Source organism: Magnolia sinica, chromosome 5 (assembly GCF_029962835.1).
Source record: "Magnolia sinica isolate HGM2019 chromosome 5, MsV1, whole genome shotgun sequence".
NCBI lineage: Eukaryota > Viridiplantae > Streptophyta > Magnoliopsida > Magnoliales > Magnoliaceae > Magnolia > Magnolia sinica.
Genome location: NC_080577.1, coordinates 98407791 through 98424667, shown reverse-complemented (window position 1 = coordinate 98424667; position 16877 = coordinate 98407791). Strand labels below are relative to the sequence as shown.

At 38.6% G+C, this 16877-nt stretch overlaps 1 protein-coding gene across 13 annotated transcripts in view; it reads left to right on the top strand.

Annotated features, from left to right (window-relative positions):
- LOC131246397 (uncharacterized) overlaps window positions 1-16877 on the top strand; it is a 43349-nt gene that overhangs the window by 26092 nt on the left and 380 nt on the right. The window contains exons 7-14 of one of the 13 annotated variants that reach the window (XR_009171354.1): window positions 1255-1316; window positions 1473-1535; window positions 3242-3300; window positions 3431-3479; window positions 3591-3707; window positions 3929-3983; window positions 4517-4769; window positions 4882-5299. Coding sequence is in view for 6 of the 13 variants with exons in the window: in XM_058246495.1 (XP_058102478.1) it covers window positions 1255-1316; window positions 1473-1535; window positions 3242-3300; window positions 3431-3479; window positions 3591-3707; window positions 5250-5299; window positions 5425-5670; window positions 16787-16814 (674 nt within the window). In the remaining 7 variants the exon portion in view is untranslated. Of the gene's footprint in view, window positions 1-1254; window positions 1317-1472; window positions 1536-3241; window positions 3301-3386; window positions 3480-3590; window positions 3708-3928; window positions 3984-4516; window positions 5300-5424; window positions 5671-16786; window positions 16853-16877 lie in introns of those variants that run through there. The other 12 variants (XM_058246496.1, XM_058246495.1, XR_009171359.1 and 9 more) reach the window with 12 other exon arrangements.

The following is a 16877-nucleotide window of genomic DNA, read 5'->3' as shown; positions in this document are numbered from 1 at the left end:
TTGAATTAATGGGTCCACTTCTATGGTCCATCAAATGATCGGTTTAGCACGAGGATCGGCCACAAGATTTATTGAGTTGGATTTATCCCAATGATCTATCTTAAATGAAGACTTTATATGTCATTTGATGATTTTTGAAGGATTTACTACGCCGAAACTCTGTCGTGCATGAATACCCAATTTCAAACTGTAAACAGATTATAATATATCCAAACATAAACAACTGTTTACATGTAATCAAATTACTGATTAAAGCCAAACCGGACAGGTTGTAAACACTTTACACCTGTGATTGGATTACCTGTAATTGGATTACGACATAATGATTTTACAAGCATCCAAACGACCCCTAAGTTTCTCATGTCTCGTCTCTTGCATCAATTTCATGTATCTGGGTTAATCATATATTGCACATGTAATTTCTCAGTTTCCTGCATCTGTGCATGGTGTTGTTTCCCGCATTCCTTTCTTGGCCTCGCTATTGATGACTGCATAACTAAATTATTTAGAGCATTGATCTTTTATACTAGAGTTGTGGTGACTGCAGGCCATTATCAGAAGCAAAGAAGCACAGTTCTGAAACCTAGGACTCCGTTAAGTTGGTATTCATTTTTCCCATTAATATTTAAGATATTGGGGCCACTGCCCATTGGCCACCAGTACCATCTTGATGGAGACAGCAATTTGTAAACAACCATCTATTTTTCCTTGAAGATGCCATCTGGTTTGCCGGAACTTGTCAAACAAAATGTCTACGTGCGATCCTCAGATTGTCTCTCCAGTGCTACATTCCTCTTAAGCTATGGATTGTGGTAGCATCTGGAGTGCGGCAAGTGCCCCTTTAGTATTTACCAACAATGCATTAGCATCCTGATCACAGATTAAGTCCTGGCAGGTGGTGTACAGATTCTGATTGCGTGGTGTGAGGTGCACTATGTTTCCTTAACAATGAATAATGTGCTTGACCTTTACGTTTTGCCATTAAGAGCATGAATTTATTCACAATCATTTGGAATAGCTTCCAATTAACGTTTTCATCCATGCTCATTGTGTTTCTTTTTTGGCATTTTGGCTGTGTTTTTCATTGTGTTCTCTTGTGTTTGATCTTACTTCCATTTCATTATCATTAAAGAATTGAGCAAGTTTGGATTATTTTCTTATGTACACTAGCTTCGGTGTTGATTCCGTTCTTTCTAGTTAGTGTGATATAGGAATTGGCTTTATGCATATTTGTTGATTCACATTCTTTTGCAGGTGAGCAAGGAATGGTAGATGAAGCACAGAAAGCATTGGAAGAAGCAGAAGCCCTGAAAAAGGTTTTTTGTTTTATTTTTTCCCCTTTGCCATAGCTTTTAGATATTGTTTTTCAAGTCTTCTGTTTATTTGTTTAACTATAATTTCATTTTTCTGCAGATCTTTTACTTTTAACTTTTTTGAGCCATCTGTATCTGTTTTTATTCTTTTTTTCTCAGTTGGGTGCAAGGCAGGAACCAATACTGGACTCCTCAAAGTACACTGCTGCTGATGTGCGCATTGTGAGTTCAAGTTCACAATTTCTTTTAGTTTACATGCCAATAACCTCTATATTAGACTTCCCCAAAAAATTGGGGAGCCACTATTTACACCCACTTTGACGATAAGAACACCCACTGTTTTTTATATATTTGACAATACAACAGTATTGCTCGTACTACTGTCTAGCCAGAAGTAGGAAAGGGAATAGTGCTGCATAGGGCTGTCAATGGGCATCTGGATGCATGGGTATCTGGAGCATCTGACCCAATTAGTTGGATCTGGATCCAGTTATTGGGCCTATGTTGGATCCAGGGCCAGGGGCTTGGATCTGATTAGAAATCGGGTCGGGTCAGGTGCCTCCAATGGGTACCCGTCGGGCACCCAAATATATGAGTTTTATTTTATTTAAATATATTTATTATTTAAAATCCATACAAAATGCATGTATTTGGCATCGACCCAAATCCAGATCTGTACCCAAACTCAAGCCCAGATCCAAATCTGGATCTAAATCCCTCTCCTAAGTCCTTAGCTTAGTCTAGAAATTAGGCCTGGCTGGATCTAATGGGATTCCCTGATCTGATCAATATGGAACCTGTATCCCATGTTTTAAAAATTGACGATATATCCCCCGATATATCTTGTATCCCACCTGTGCGATACGAAATGCACAGGTAGTGCCGATATATCCCACCTATTCGATCCAGTGAGCATTTTCGATTTTCGATCCATATTTTTGTTGTAAATCATGTTAGAACAATGTTAAATGGTTACAAATCTACGATTCTTCATATTTTCTGAAAAATCATGGATTTGGAACTTCGATTTCGAGATTTAGGGGAGATGGGTCAAGTTGCGAAAAATTGAGAAAAATCAAAATTTCTCAATTCCTCGTAAATCAGTTGGAATCTTTGCATCCAATGACAAAATTAAACATGTAACCTGACCTCGTGATTCTTCTTTTGCTTTTGAATGTATTGCTTGTGTTTCCATACATGTCTTCTTACGTTTATAAATTATATGAATAGACTTTGAATATACTTGCATCAGTTTAGTTGGAAATCATATATATTAGGAACCCATACAAAGGAAACTCCTATTATGTGCAATTTTTATTTTTATTTATTTTTATTTTTTTGTAATGTTTTGATTTCTAATTGTGTATTGATGTCTTTTTCAACAATCCCTGAAGTTTCATTGAAAAATTCGACCAATTTCCCAATGATCCTATGTTTCCCAACAACAGCGATACATTACGCCATATGACCGATGTATCCCATGCGATAACTGATATGTATCCATATCCCAAGGGTGCGATACATTACGCGATAACGATATTTAAAACATTGCCTGTATTTGAGGTTAAAAGGATCAGGATCCAATTCCCTTAGTCAGGCCGATACAGGTGCGCTAGTTTCTGATATGAATCCAATCCGTTGAAAGACCTGGTGCTGTAATCAATAAAGGTGGCTGTAAACATTGTTCCCAAGAATTATCATCTTTATTGCTAGTCAAATGCAGTATTGTTGTCAGGTTTTATTACATTTCCATGCCTTGTTAATTGGATAGGATGGATGGTACATCTAGGAAACGAGTGAAATATTGTATTACTCACTTTGTTTCTCCTTGACTATTGAAATTTTTTATTGGTTCATCATTAGTAATTTTATTGGTTTTCTGTCTCAACCAAAGTTATCATCATTATAAATTCTTGTATCTTTTGCAGACTGATCAGAAGCTACGTGTCTGTGACATTTGTGGAGCATTCTTGAGCGTATATGACAGGTAAAGTTCTGGTTTCTCACTCCATGATCATGCTTATGTTCATAAGTTACAGAGGGTAACAAAAGACTAGTGTTTGGGGTTTCAAGTCCTTCAGCTTTTGACGGGGCGCATTATACCTCCTTGTTACCAGCAGGCTTTTGGGCCCAGTTTTACGAGGAAAACTTTTGCAGCTAAAGAATGTGCGTGTTTTCTGTTTTATGCTTGTAGATTATAATTGTTAGAAACTTGTGGGGCCACTTTACATTGACTGTACATGTAGGATCCAAATGAAGGATTTATACATTTTGTAGCGAATGAGCTATTTTGACTGTTGTTTGGCATCCAGTGACCGTCGCTTAGCTGATCATTTTGGAGGAAAGCTTCACTTGGGCTATATGCAAATCCGAGAGAAGTTACAAGAGCTTCAGGTGTGCTTATGCATCTTTTTACCATGTAAATTGCAGTATATTATGTTTATCTCACTGGAGATTATAGCTGATCTATTCACTTAACCGGAAGTTCCATTCTATGGTGCATATGCCACACCTGCACATCAATTTTTGTTCTGCTAGGTAGGTCTGTCAATTTTATTTTTTTTAGTTACATTTGTCAACTTCTTTAAAGTTGGTATCTGAACATGTTGATTCAGGTGCTGACATAATGTTTCACACTCTACCCTAGAGAATCAGTTATGTATGGCATCAGTGAGTTTTCTAACCTCAAAAACACAAGTGCAGCTATGCTTCAATTCTGGCGTTGGTTGTTTCTTTTGATTTTGATCATGGATCATCAAGTATACTCTCAGGAAATGAAGAAATTAGTGAAGGCATCATAGCTATAATTTCCTTCAATCCAATATCTTACGTTAAAGTTTGACGCCATTACCTTGAACACCCAAATAGGTTTTATAGGTAAAGTCTTCTTTAAAAACAGAAAAACACTAAACATGTGTCTTTGAGAGCTTATCAAAATCACGTGGTTCTATTTATTGCACAACGAAAATTACTGACCATTTAACCCAGGTGCATTTCCAGTAAATAATTCATGCTGGTGTTTTAATTGTATGTCCTGCATTACTAGGATGTGATATGGGTATCGTGTATGTGTATAGGGCAATACTGGACTTGCTTGATCCCTAAATCTCATGGTACAGGCATGCGATGACACTGTATTTTAGCATTGTGGCATTTTTATTTTAAGATATTTTAACACTATCAAAATTTTAAATTTTTTATAGTTCTCTTTACTTTTGGAGTCGATATTCTGGTACAGCTGAGCGATCTTGACATTTTCCGTACTCAATAGCCATGTTCTGCCATCTCTTACGGTACTTCAGAGGTTTGAAGGATCTGGCTATCATTCTGCAGTATTGCACGTGTTTTTGTGGGTTTCTAATTTGATCATAGTGACAAATAAGTGTCTCGTGTGGTGGAAAGGCTAAGTTGGCGGTGGCAGTGGTGTACATGGGTAATTGTTGAAGGCATATAAAGGTCTGCTCCTAGGGCATATGGTGCCTAATGTAACAAGTCTATCACCTTATGGTTACCTGCTCACAGCTTTATATTTTCTTCTTCTGTTTTTTGTTTTTGTTTTGACATGTAGGTTCATTTTGAACGAAGTGTTAAGAGTAAGAGCTGTTTGCAGCTCTTCTATGTTTTGATGTTTCTTTGTACTGTAAAATTTCTCCATATTTGTCATGATAAATACTATATGTTATTGTTAAATACGAGAGTTTAGTTCCTTGTTTGCTATTTGACTTCAAGCGTAGTTTCTAATTGTGGTGAAATATCATGATGACCTGCATATGATTTAATGACTTATGGCTGGCGAGATCATTTAGATGGCTTTATGCTTCTTGCTTTTGTATGCATGCTTATTGCCTTGTGTCATTCCTTCCCAGCTGGAAATACATTTGATGCAGTTCAAGTTGTTTTTTTTAGCCGCATCTCTTAGTAATTTAATTTTGCCAGGAAGAGAGAAATAAGAGTCGGAAGGTAGATCGATTGGAAGATGATAGAAGGTACTCTTTTCTTTACATGCCCCTCTTCAAGAAATCTGATGTTGCTGAAGTGGGTTTTTTACCCCTTCACAAATCTTTGCTGTATACATTAAAATGTGTGGATGTCTTTCTTAACTCATATTCAGATCAAAAGAAAGAAGTCGGGACCGTGATAGGGCAGTGAGCAGGGACCGTGAGAGAGAGAGAGATGATCGCGGTGATGGCCGAGAACAGGGAAGGGATCACGATCGTCGAAGTAGGGACCGTGACCGCCATTACGATCGTGATCGTGGTTATGATCGGGAGCGTGAAAGAGAATCAGATCGTTCTCGTAATTATGATTCAAGGAGCCACAGAAGGTCGCGTTCGCCAAGGGATTATGATCGCCGCAGGTTCTATCTGAAACTCTCCCTTTTTATGGTAGTAGAAGATTCTAGTATGGTACTTTGCAATAATTCTTATTCTGGCAACAATTCATTCATTCATCGGACTCGGAATTGCTTTTTTTTTTTGTGGATTGATAGCCCCATGGCTGTGATTTTTTAAATGTTTTAATTATTTTATCAATCTCAAGTCCTTGATCTCAAGGTTTAGTGTCATTCAAGGATGAGGTTGGTGTAACATGTAACATGAGATTTTTATTTTGAGCTTAATTTCTAGAGGCAACCATTATAAAGATGGACGATATCATGGAGCTTTCATTTTGGAAGATTCTCAAATTGCAATGCGATCATTGGCTGAATTAAGGAAAGATTTTGCATGCCATTTGTACTTAGCGGATTTGCTTGTCATTTGCCGTCTTTGTGGTCACTCAGCAGTTTCTTGAAATGTGATAAACTACCTTTGGGCAACTGTATGGTTAAACTAATTTAAATTTATATTTCTTGAAGAACATGAGTTTTGATTTTTTTTTTTTTTTTGTACGGGTCTAATTTTCTGTGGCGTTATCTATAAAAATCTTTATGATTTTTGGTTGGTAAGATGAAATCCAGTGATAACTCAATCTCTAAGTAGTCATTAAGCCTCAGCCAGATTCATTATTATTATTTTTGATGAATGGCAAGATTTTATTGAAAAAAGAAACAAAACTAAAATACAGTCCAACCCACAGAGAGGGCTGACTGAAAAAACAAAAACAAAAATGGTAAAAAAATGCATACAATCAAGGATTCCTCTTATCTGCTATTATCAGCTGTTATCTATAGATTTCATTTTTCAACAACTTGTTTACTCTGCATTCACATCTTGTAGAACCTAGGAGAAGAACACCATAGTCTGGTTCTCATTACATAAATGTCGTGCCTTTTCTATGAGGTCTATAACCCTTCAAAGGATCAAGCCCATTATCTGCCCATGTTATTGCATTTTTTTTTGTATCTCCATCCACTCTGTGCAGAAGCAAATCAAGGTCCATGTCCAACTTTGCTTTGGAAGAGGGCCACCACTTTTTAATTTGAATCCTTCTCCCAGCGTCTCTGATAATCCCTCTGGTACCTGCAGGCCCCAGGTTCATGAATGAGCTGCCATCAGAATGAGCTGCCATCAAAGTTGACCCTAAATGTCCTGTCCAGAGGAGCCTTCCAAGTGGCTGTCTGCTTGGGACCTTTTTAACTGCTTTGCACCATTTCCTCCCATTCGATGAACATAACGCAAGATGGATGCCTTCGAATCTGACATCTGCTTTAGCCCAAACTGCAAGAAGTCTGAAAATTCTGTTAACAGTGGACCTAATCTGTGATATTTTCCCAACAAAGGTCCTATTGTTCCTTTCAATCCATACAATCCACTGGGTTATCTCACCCACTATCTTCCAAAGAAGCCTCCCAAGTTGACCCCACACTTTCTCTGCCAACCTGAAATCAGACATTGACAGAATTCGGGAACACTCGAGCTATATCAATTTTAGGTGTCACAGCCTCCCATGCTTTCCTCTTGCATACCTCCATTTAGAGTTGGACACGAGCCGAACTGAGTCGAGCTTGGCACAGCTCAGCTCAGTTCGGCTCGGTCCTTGAGCCAGACTAGCCAGCTCGGCTTGGTTCGGGCCAGCAGCTCGGGCTAGCTTGAGCCAAGTTCGAGCCGAGTTCAAGCTCGAGCTTTCAAGCTGATTCCAGAACTTGTTTACAGTATCCTTGTTGCAACCCCAATCTCACAGAGCCCATGGGCGACGAAGGTTGAAGTACACCGACTCTCTGTAAATACACTAAATATTGCAAAGAAAAGTGGAGAAAATAGAAAGAAAGAAATAAAAGCTTGATAAGGAAATAAAACCCAATGAAAGAGAGAACCTGTCACGTGTGAGTCACATGCATGCGCAAGCAAGTGGAAGGAGACGATCCCTTGGCGCTACCGTCCACTGGTTATCGATACATCTGCTTATCATGATGCATGTCTGGTGTCCCAGCTCCTGTAGCCACCCAACGAATGCAATAGAACCCCTCCACTGGTTATCGACACATTTGCTTATCACATGCATGGTTGGCCAGCCCGTCCCCCTGGTTCTACCATCCTGCCATTTTCAAAATATCTGCTGGGATTAAAACCCCTTCAAATCTGGATGCCATGTTGCCACTTAATCCCCTCCAATGTACGCACTTCATACCTGTCCCTAGATGGGCCACCTGGATGGCAACTCTTCTCCAAACCGTTTCCTCTATAACCACATGGACAACCCCCTATGGCCCAAGTGACTATAGGTGGAAGCCAGGACACCACATCCCCCTTCCTATTGGGCGATCACCCTCCACTACCCTATCCATCTGGCATCCACATTGGTTCAGCCCAAAGTAGGGTTGCTGACGTCTCATTCACCAACTCCAAAGAAAGACCAACTCTCTTGGACTTCAAAACAACAAGGCTACACTCCAGTTCCTATAATCCATGCTCCAAGATCTCACTGGGAACTTCACCCTTCCTGTTGCTCGTAGGGTGCCTCTGTCCAAAATCACCACTTTAAAGTTGTTTTCGACTCGGAGGTGTACCGCCTGAGGCTTCTCCTCTTGACTCCCACTTGTGTATTTGGGAAATGACAATTGGGGTTCTTCTACAAGCTTCTTCTTATCTTTACCCCCAGCTTTGAAGATTCCAATCTCCTGGCCTCCCACTTTCCTGCATTCTAACATATCAATGGCCTTCCTGGCTTGAGCTTGGCCCCTGAATCTCGCAAATGCAAATTCATGTTTTTCTCATTGAGCTTTTCTCCTCTGGACGAAGACTTCTACAATCTCCATACTTCCGAACACCTCCAACAAATCATCTTCACCAAATGAGAATGTGATATTCCCAATGGACAGGCTAAAAGGACCTTTGGATTTGCAGGAAGATTTCACAGGAATCCACCTGTGTCCAACTTCGTCCATTTCCTCCGTCTTCAAATTCCTCCCACTTCCTTCTAACTAGATTCATCATTTTTCGTAATTATTCTGCATTGAAGAATTGTTACTTTGCTCTCTCTTTATTTCTTTCCTTGTTTACAATCCCCCAACAAAGGGACGGGGTATATTAATTTAGGACAAATGCATGAATCTTTATATGATCATCAATTTATGACATCCTTTGATTGAGGGGTCATTTGGCAACCTGGCAAAGTGCACTGCTGGAAATGGAATCGCCAAGTAGGGGCACATTCTTAAGTGGGGAAATTCTTTCTCAGGGATGCTTAAGTAACTTTTAAATTCCAGGTTGCCAAATGACCCCTTGAAGAGTTATGGGAAAGTAATCCATGAATAGGTCAATTGAGTCAGCAGGCTTTCGCATTGATGAGACACAAGAAAATTCTTCAGAAATTAAAGTACCATGAGGTTCATTAATACGACTGAGATGTGGGAGACAAAAATTTACCTGAGGACAAATGAATGGATCTTATCAGAGCACAAATCCCTGTCAAAAAACAGAAAAGAAAAAAGAAAAGGACAAACTACTAAGATATGGGAGATGAGTTAAAATTTACCAGATGAAAAATGAATGAATCTTTATCAACGTATACCAATTTACAACATCATTTATCCTTCAAAAAAAAATAAAAAATACAACATTTAATTTTTAGGAAAGGTAAACAATAGAAGGATTGTTTTGGGAGGGCTTTTGGAAATCACAATCAGTGTTTTACATAGAGAATAGCATGTAGTGTAGCATTCACCACTCCGAAGCATGAAGCTTAAGCTACATAGTGTGTAGCGTAAGATACATGCTACTTCTAGATTTTTAGTTAAAGTTGTGCTTGGTTACGCCAAATATCATGAAGTTTCATGATATTTTTCACCAAATTAATAATAAAATTTAATTAAACTTAATGACATTTGGTGTAATAAAACACAGCCTACAATAGTAGGAAAAGATCAAGCATAAAGGTAAAGAAAGAGCACCTAACTGATTTAATACTAATATTATTTTACTAAGATTACTGAAAAAATAAACCCTTTTTTTAAAAAAAATTTAAAAAAGAAATATGTAACAAATCATTGAGAACATTAATTAATTTTATGTTTAGTGAAAAATAACTTATTGTGTAAGTCACATAGCATGTACCATGGACTGTAGCATGTAGCATATGCAAAATTAGCATATAGCGTAGGCTACATGTGACTATTGCTATTTTGATGAGCTACATGGTGTTAAAGCTATGCTATGTAGCATAAGCTACATGCTACATAGCAAAGCTATTTAAAACACTGATCATGATAAAGAGCTTGCAAAATTTGCTTTTAAACCTACAAGGCCCGAGGTTTGGGTGGACAGCTAGTGTTGTGGGTTTGCTCCCCATAGATGCGAGATTGATTCCCCTCCCCGTATTTTACCTGATGCACGTAGTTTGCGGGTGATTGCGTGCATCTGCAGGGATTAGTCTCACCTTAGAAATGGGCGGGGACACCCTGTCGTCATAAAAAAAAAAAAAAAAAACTTACTAGGTCCAACAAAAAACAAAATGGAACAAAAACTAGCATTGAGATGGAAAGAATAAATCTCCTTATGCACTATTGTTTGGGTTCTACTGCTGCCTCTTAGGGCTGAAGTGTTTGCTTGGACGACTACAACTGATAAAATACTGTCTCATTCATCTCAACATAGTTGACATAAAAGCCATGGCATATTTGCTTTCTGCTTCCTAATGCCCTGTAGGCTAAAATCTTTTCCTTGCAATTTCAGTCAAAATGGTTTTAAAATTGGTTTGCAGGTTAGCTTCAATCCTTTTTCTCAGTACAAGGAGGATGACAAAACCGTCCATTTTTTCACTCGTTATGGTGTGTCTCAAAGGGCATTTTCTGAAGCTATTTGGTATAGTATGGTGATGTAATGAACAGTTGGGGTGGGGTTGTTCAAAGGATGATCTTATTGCATATGGCATATGTTACCCTTGATTGTGTTAGGGGAAAAATTGAAGGGAGGAAACAACTGCACTCCTATTCCCTTTTTGGAAGGGTTACTGTATTTCTTTCTTTCTTTCTTTCTTTTTAAAGTAGCATTTGTAAGAATGTGAAGGCACCGTAGATTGAAGCGGTGGAAAAGAGTTTGAAAGTAGAGAAACAAAGTGGTTTCTTATTAGATAAGAATTTTGAGGGATCTCCACATGTACTATGATTGATTTACAGTGATTATGATGAAAGTACAAACACACCTATCTGGAGTGGCCCACCTACTGCTCGGTGGAAACTAAAGTTTTTTGGATTCTCTCAAGGCAAACTGACATCCACGCCACTTACCACTTCCTCTAGGCTGTTTATTTTATTTAAACATGGTGGGATAGGCAAATGATTTTGTCAATGGTTTGGCCAAAGGAGGTGTTTAATCATGTTGGAAGAGACGCAAATGGTGCAAAAACCAGCAGCAAGGTCAAGAGAATCCCCTTTGAGAGCTGAAGATGCAGTCTGGATAGGCATGGCAACAGGTGGTACCGGGGTTCAGGTCTGAGCTTTGAACTGGTTTGGTTTGCCTATTGAAATATTGAGTTTACCTGGCCCAGCTCGGTCCCTTGCCAGCCCTAAGTTTGGATGGGGTTTTCTTAAGGAAAATGTTTACGACTCCACTTGGGCCGCAGTTTGGGAGTTCAATTTCAGGATTTTGTTTTATTTTATTTATTTATTGTGAGAAGTTTTGTGTTGAATTGAGTCGAAATAGGAGTGTTTTAATGATGGGTTAAAACTATAGTTGCCTTGTTCAAATATTCCTCCCTCAGATTGTGAATACTTTGCTTGAAGCCATATTTGGCAGACAGATTATTTCAATCCAGTTTTGATCAACATTGAGATGGATTCAACTTGCAAATCAAACTGAGTCGATTCTGCCTAGGAATAATAATAATAATAAGAAGATGGCCTTATCAAATAGAGCCTAGTTATCGGCTCAAGAGGGGTTTGGTGAATTTTTTGTTTTGCTGATCAGATGGATGGGCATTCGATGGTGGAAGGGGATTTGTGTAGTGAAATAGCTCGGGCTTTCAGATGGGTGGGCTGTTGTTGAAGATATCGACTTGTGTTGTTGGGGATTAGGGTGTTGATTTTCTGTAATCAACCCTCTACTAATTTCTTGCACATATAGATGAGAAGATCTGGTGTCAAGCTCTGGATTATAGTTGCACAAAGTGAAGTGAAGTGGCAACAAAATCTTTCGTAGGAGTGGGGAAGCGTGTGTTTCAAAATTTTTTCAAGAATAAACAGGCAAGAAGTGGGAGTGGCTGAGTGGGAGCACAAATCTGAAGTGCAATTCGAAATGGGAGCAGCATCTAGTTAGAAGGATCGTGCAACATCATGCAACTAAGCTCTGGGTTTTGAAACGGGATATGCAAGTACTTGGGCACATGATAATCTTTAATTCATTAAGATTGGAAGGGGAGGTCCATCCTTGTGTGTGCATGTGGTGAGTGTCGTCTCTGCCTAAGTTGAGGCATTTTGTAGGAGGATTATGCTCGCCAAAATCATTATGGATGGAACCTTTGGAACAACACAGGTTTAGTGGCATTCATTTTATGCATAGACGGCCAAAGGCAGAGTAACAAAAATAAAATAAAATTGCTACGACATGGAAGCAACATTGGAGCTATTGAAGGAAACTTTATGCCAAAACTAAAACTTCGTTTGGGAATTTCATATGAGAGAGAGTAATGGTGATAGATGATGAAGGAAAGAAAGCAAAGCTGAAGAGAATTGGATTGGTTCGAAGACACTCAGAGTCAATGAGTTGTTAGGACGTTGGAGGCTAGTTAGCTCTACTACCCACAACACATTGGGTCTACCTCTCATTTGTTCTCATCCTTCGTTGGGTGGAAGCAAGGTATGCCATAACGGTAACGGTGGTTGTAATGGCCACAACTATGATCGTTACATTACGGCCCCCGTAATGGCTGTTATGGTGTTAAAAAAAAACCGTTTCATCCATTCTTTTAACAGACTTGTCCTCGTTGATGGAGAGGGAGTTACAGATACTTCTCCTCCAGGGTAAGGGTGAAAGCAAGGTGTTCCGTTTCCGTTACATTACAACCGTAAAGGCCAATACGTATAGGTAACAATCATGACCATTATGCAATACGGGGGCGAAAAGGTGCAGTTGGTTTTCTAAGATTGTATTGGTTGTTACGGGGCATAACACCGTTACCCTCGTAACGGTCGAAAAACGACCATTTTCTTTTTTCTATTTAAATTCATTTTTCACCTCATTTTTTCACTTATTTCAAAAACTTTCCGAGATTATTTTACAATATATTTCGACTACTTCTACTATATTTTTTAGGATTAAAACTGTAGATTGAGGCGATTTGGGCAAATAGAAACCTCGATGGCCATTTTTTCAAAAAATAAAAGGTGGTATTTATGCATTTTTTCCGATTTCTAGTTCTAATTAGAGGTGTAGACGAGTCGATCCGAGTCGAGCTTGGCACAACTCGGCTTGTTCCTCGATCTTGTCTAGCTAGCTCGGCTTGGCTCGATTAGCAGCTCGGGCCAGTTTGAGCCTTTGCGGCATTTTCTCAAATACTTTGAATGCATCTTTAATTTCTAACGGAATGCAAAATAGCAACAACTTTTTATGAGTATTTCATAAAATACTTAATGAGCACAATCAAAATCAAGATATGGGGCAGTTTTATTATGTAGAAATTTTTTTTGGTGGTTTGTCTTGTATTCATTCCTTCCTCACCACTAACTAATCCCGCTGAGAATGTACACACCTTGAAACAATAGTTTCGTTGAGTCATTTCATCAAACACCCGGTGAGCATCATCAATATCAAAATAATTGAGTCGCCAAGCTGATTCGAACCGAGTTGATTTGAGTTGAGGTTCGATCCAAGTCGAGTCGAGCTCAAACTCGGCTTGAAATTTTTTTGAGCTCAAAAAATCAGTTCGACTCAACTTGAACTTAGTTTCGAACCGAGCTTTTTCGAGTCGAGTTGAGCGAGCTAACCGAGCTAACTTGGTTTGTGTACAGCTCTAGTTCTAATCAGTGTTCAAAGTATCGGTGTCGCTACAAGTTTCGCTAGCCAGGGATATGAAAATAATATCGATATCGCCGATAATATCGTTGATAACCGGAAATGTGGGGAAGCATGGGGAAAACGGTGGAATTTTTAGCGAAACTTCAGGAGATGTGTTGTTGTAAGAAATCAGTCCAACCATCCCCTCTGACCTATTTAACCATCCAACCTTCCATCCAAACATCCATCGATATTGCAAAATATCAACACCACATGATATTTCACCAAGAAATCATCAACAATTGGAAAAGAAACAAAAGATTGTGATCTCAATATCTCGTATGTTGCGATATCGATAATATCAAGATATTATCAATATTATTAATGACAAATTGAACACCACATACAACCATGTGCCCATGAAAAAAATTGAAATATATATTTTTTCTAATAAACAAAATTTTGATTATATCAATACGTTAGCGATATTATTGAAATATCGTTGATACACTTATGATACAAGCATTACCTAGAATTTACATAGTCGAAAATATTGGTAATACATTGGCGATATTGATGCATTGGCAATACAAGCAACATCTAGAATTTACATAGTTGAAAATATTGACGATTACATTAGCGATATTGCTAATACCTGGAATTTCCGATACTACCAACATTATCGGTATCGCTGAGCTGGAGATAAAGATAATATCGGAGATGTTTCAGTAACATCAGATATAATTTGAACACTGGTTCTAATGCTCGATAGTTATGTGTAAATATTAGAGACAACCAAATACAACACTCTCACTAAAGAGTGGACCATTATGCTATCATAAACATGCTCAAAACAAAAAAAATCAATACATATTTGGAATATTTATATTATTCTGGATTTTCTAAATGTTTTTTCAGAACTTATCGGGCAATTTTTTTTTAACCGCTACAAGGGTCGTAACAGTCATTACGCCACCGTATTGGCTGTTACGGCCGATACCTGTATCGGTAACGGTGGTGACCGTTATGGCCACCGTTACTGATACGAAATACCTTGGGTGAAAGTGGAAGTTGGCCTGAGCCCTTCCCTTCTCTAGCTGTCACTAGATTGGATCTGGGTGGAAGTTAAATTGTTGGCTACCAAGGGGTGAGGAGATTTTTGCTAATTGGATGGGTGGGCATTTGACGGCAAAAGGGGATACTCGTAATGCAATATCTTGGATTTCGAAAAATGTATCCCTGCCTGCTCTTATGTATAGATATTATTGATAATCAGATTCCTAGAGAGGCAGTTGGTATTGCCAATTCCCTTGCGGAGAAGAGGGCCTGTAGATCTTCTCGCTGTGAGGGCTTATTTTAGTGAATCCTTCTGTTATCGGTAAAAGGAAGTTTGAGGCCTGATGAATAGTCAGGCTAGGCCTGGGTTCTGGATATGCATAAAGGCTCAACATGACAGCTGGGCTGGGCTTTATACTAGATACTTATCAAGTGGGCCAGGGTTGGAAAAACCTAACATGCCATGTTGGACCAGCCCACCCCAATCGGCCATTCACACCCTTAAGGGAGGACACGAGTAAGGTAACCATTTTTGGAATTGGGAGTTTTCTCCTAGATTTTTCAAAGCATCGAAATGCAGTCTACTGTTTTACTTAGTAAATTTTAAGAAGCTTCTAGTTTGTTCACATGGGTGAAAGTTACAGAAGTTGGCAACCCTTGAGCAAGGGATGGTATGTTGAGTTTGTCTTTTTGCATCTTGCTGGCTCTCTCTCCCTTTTGGTTATCTCATTGTGATGCTCATAACAACCTCTGTAATGGGATTGGCTAAAATTGGATTATTTTGAAGTAGTCACTTTTATGGGGAAAGCTCAGTCAGTTGAAACTAGGGCTGGCAGTGGATATCCATTTACCCAATTACCCAACATATCTGACCCAAGAAAATCAGGTCCAGATATGGGATTTTTTTCCCGTTTCAAAATTTTTTACCCAATGACCCGATTATTCGACTTCTAAGCGGGTTGGGTACGGATATGGGGAAATCTGTATCTGCTTACTTGATTATTCGAGGGTACTTTCATACATTACCCAACTAATGGTATTTTTAAGTAAAATATTAGATACTAATATATGATATATAAAATTTTACGGTGTTGATATAGCAGCTGTTGTAGTTAATTGACTTTCCTTTGTCAAAATTGCAAGTTCTTGTTTTAGTGCTTTATGATTTGTAGCTTTGATATTAGCTAATTGCATTAAGGAAATTGTTTTTTACTGGTTTAGTCTGTATTTATTTATTGTGAGAACAAATTTTATTTTATTTTTTTTCTATTTTTAGCTATTTTGTTAATTTTATTTGGTATTCAATTTTATTTTTTTAAAAAAATTAGATATTAGTTGGTTATCCAATTACCCAACTATTCGGCTTCTTTGGATAGTATCTATATCCAACCTACATCCGACTTCTTCTGATAATATCTGCATCCGAACCGATGTCCAAGTCGGATATCATATACAGATTTTGCAATATTCGACCTGTATCTGACCAGTTTACAGCCTTAGTTAAAACGAGGAGAAATTCAAGAGGCGATTGGACACCTGCTTAGCAATGTATCTCATGTGCAGGATCCATGCCATTCAGGTCGGGGCACTGTGAACATGCTGTGGCCCATAAAGGTAGACTGATCGGTCGTATTGAATATAACCATTACCATTTTTATAAGTTATTTTTTCAACCATCCTGTTTTCCCCATACGAGTATGGCCTATGTGACAAGTGTACCTCTGATTTCTTCTGTGAAGGCATGTTCACAGTGGCCCCAACCTGATTCGTGGTCCTTTACTCTTACATTTTGTACCACATTGGCAAATGTGCCAAGAGTCAGCTCTCCAATCTGTCCTTGAGCAAATTACTATTGCCTTTTACCACTTGTAAACACTCCTGCACATTCTAGTTTCTTGTCTGTCATGAGACCTTTGCATTCAACTTATGTTCCCCATTCTTGCATTATGCCTTTACTGTACCTACAGTAGGTTACAAGGTAATAAAAAATGAATTCCAGATAATGCAAGTGTTGTTGGGGTGATATTCATGTCATTTTTTGGGTTGCAGGCGGTATGACCGATATGATCGATACTGAGCTGTGCTCGCTGCTGGTAGTGCATTTGGAAAACTTAGGTCAGTATTTGACAATAGTGGTTGC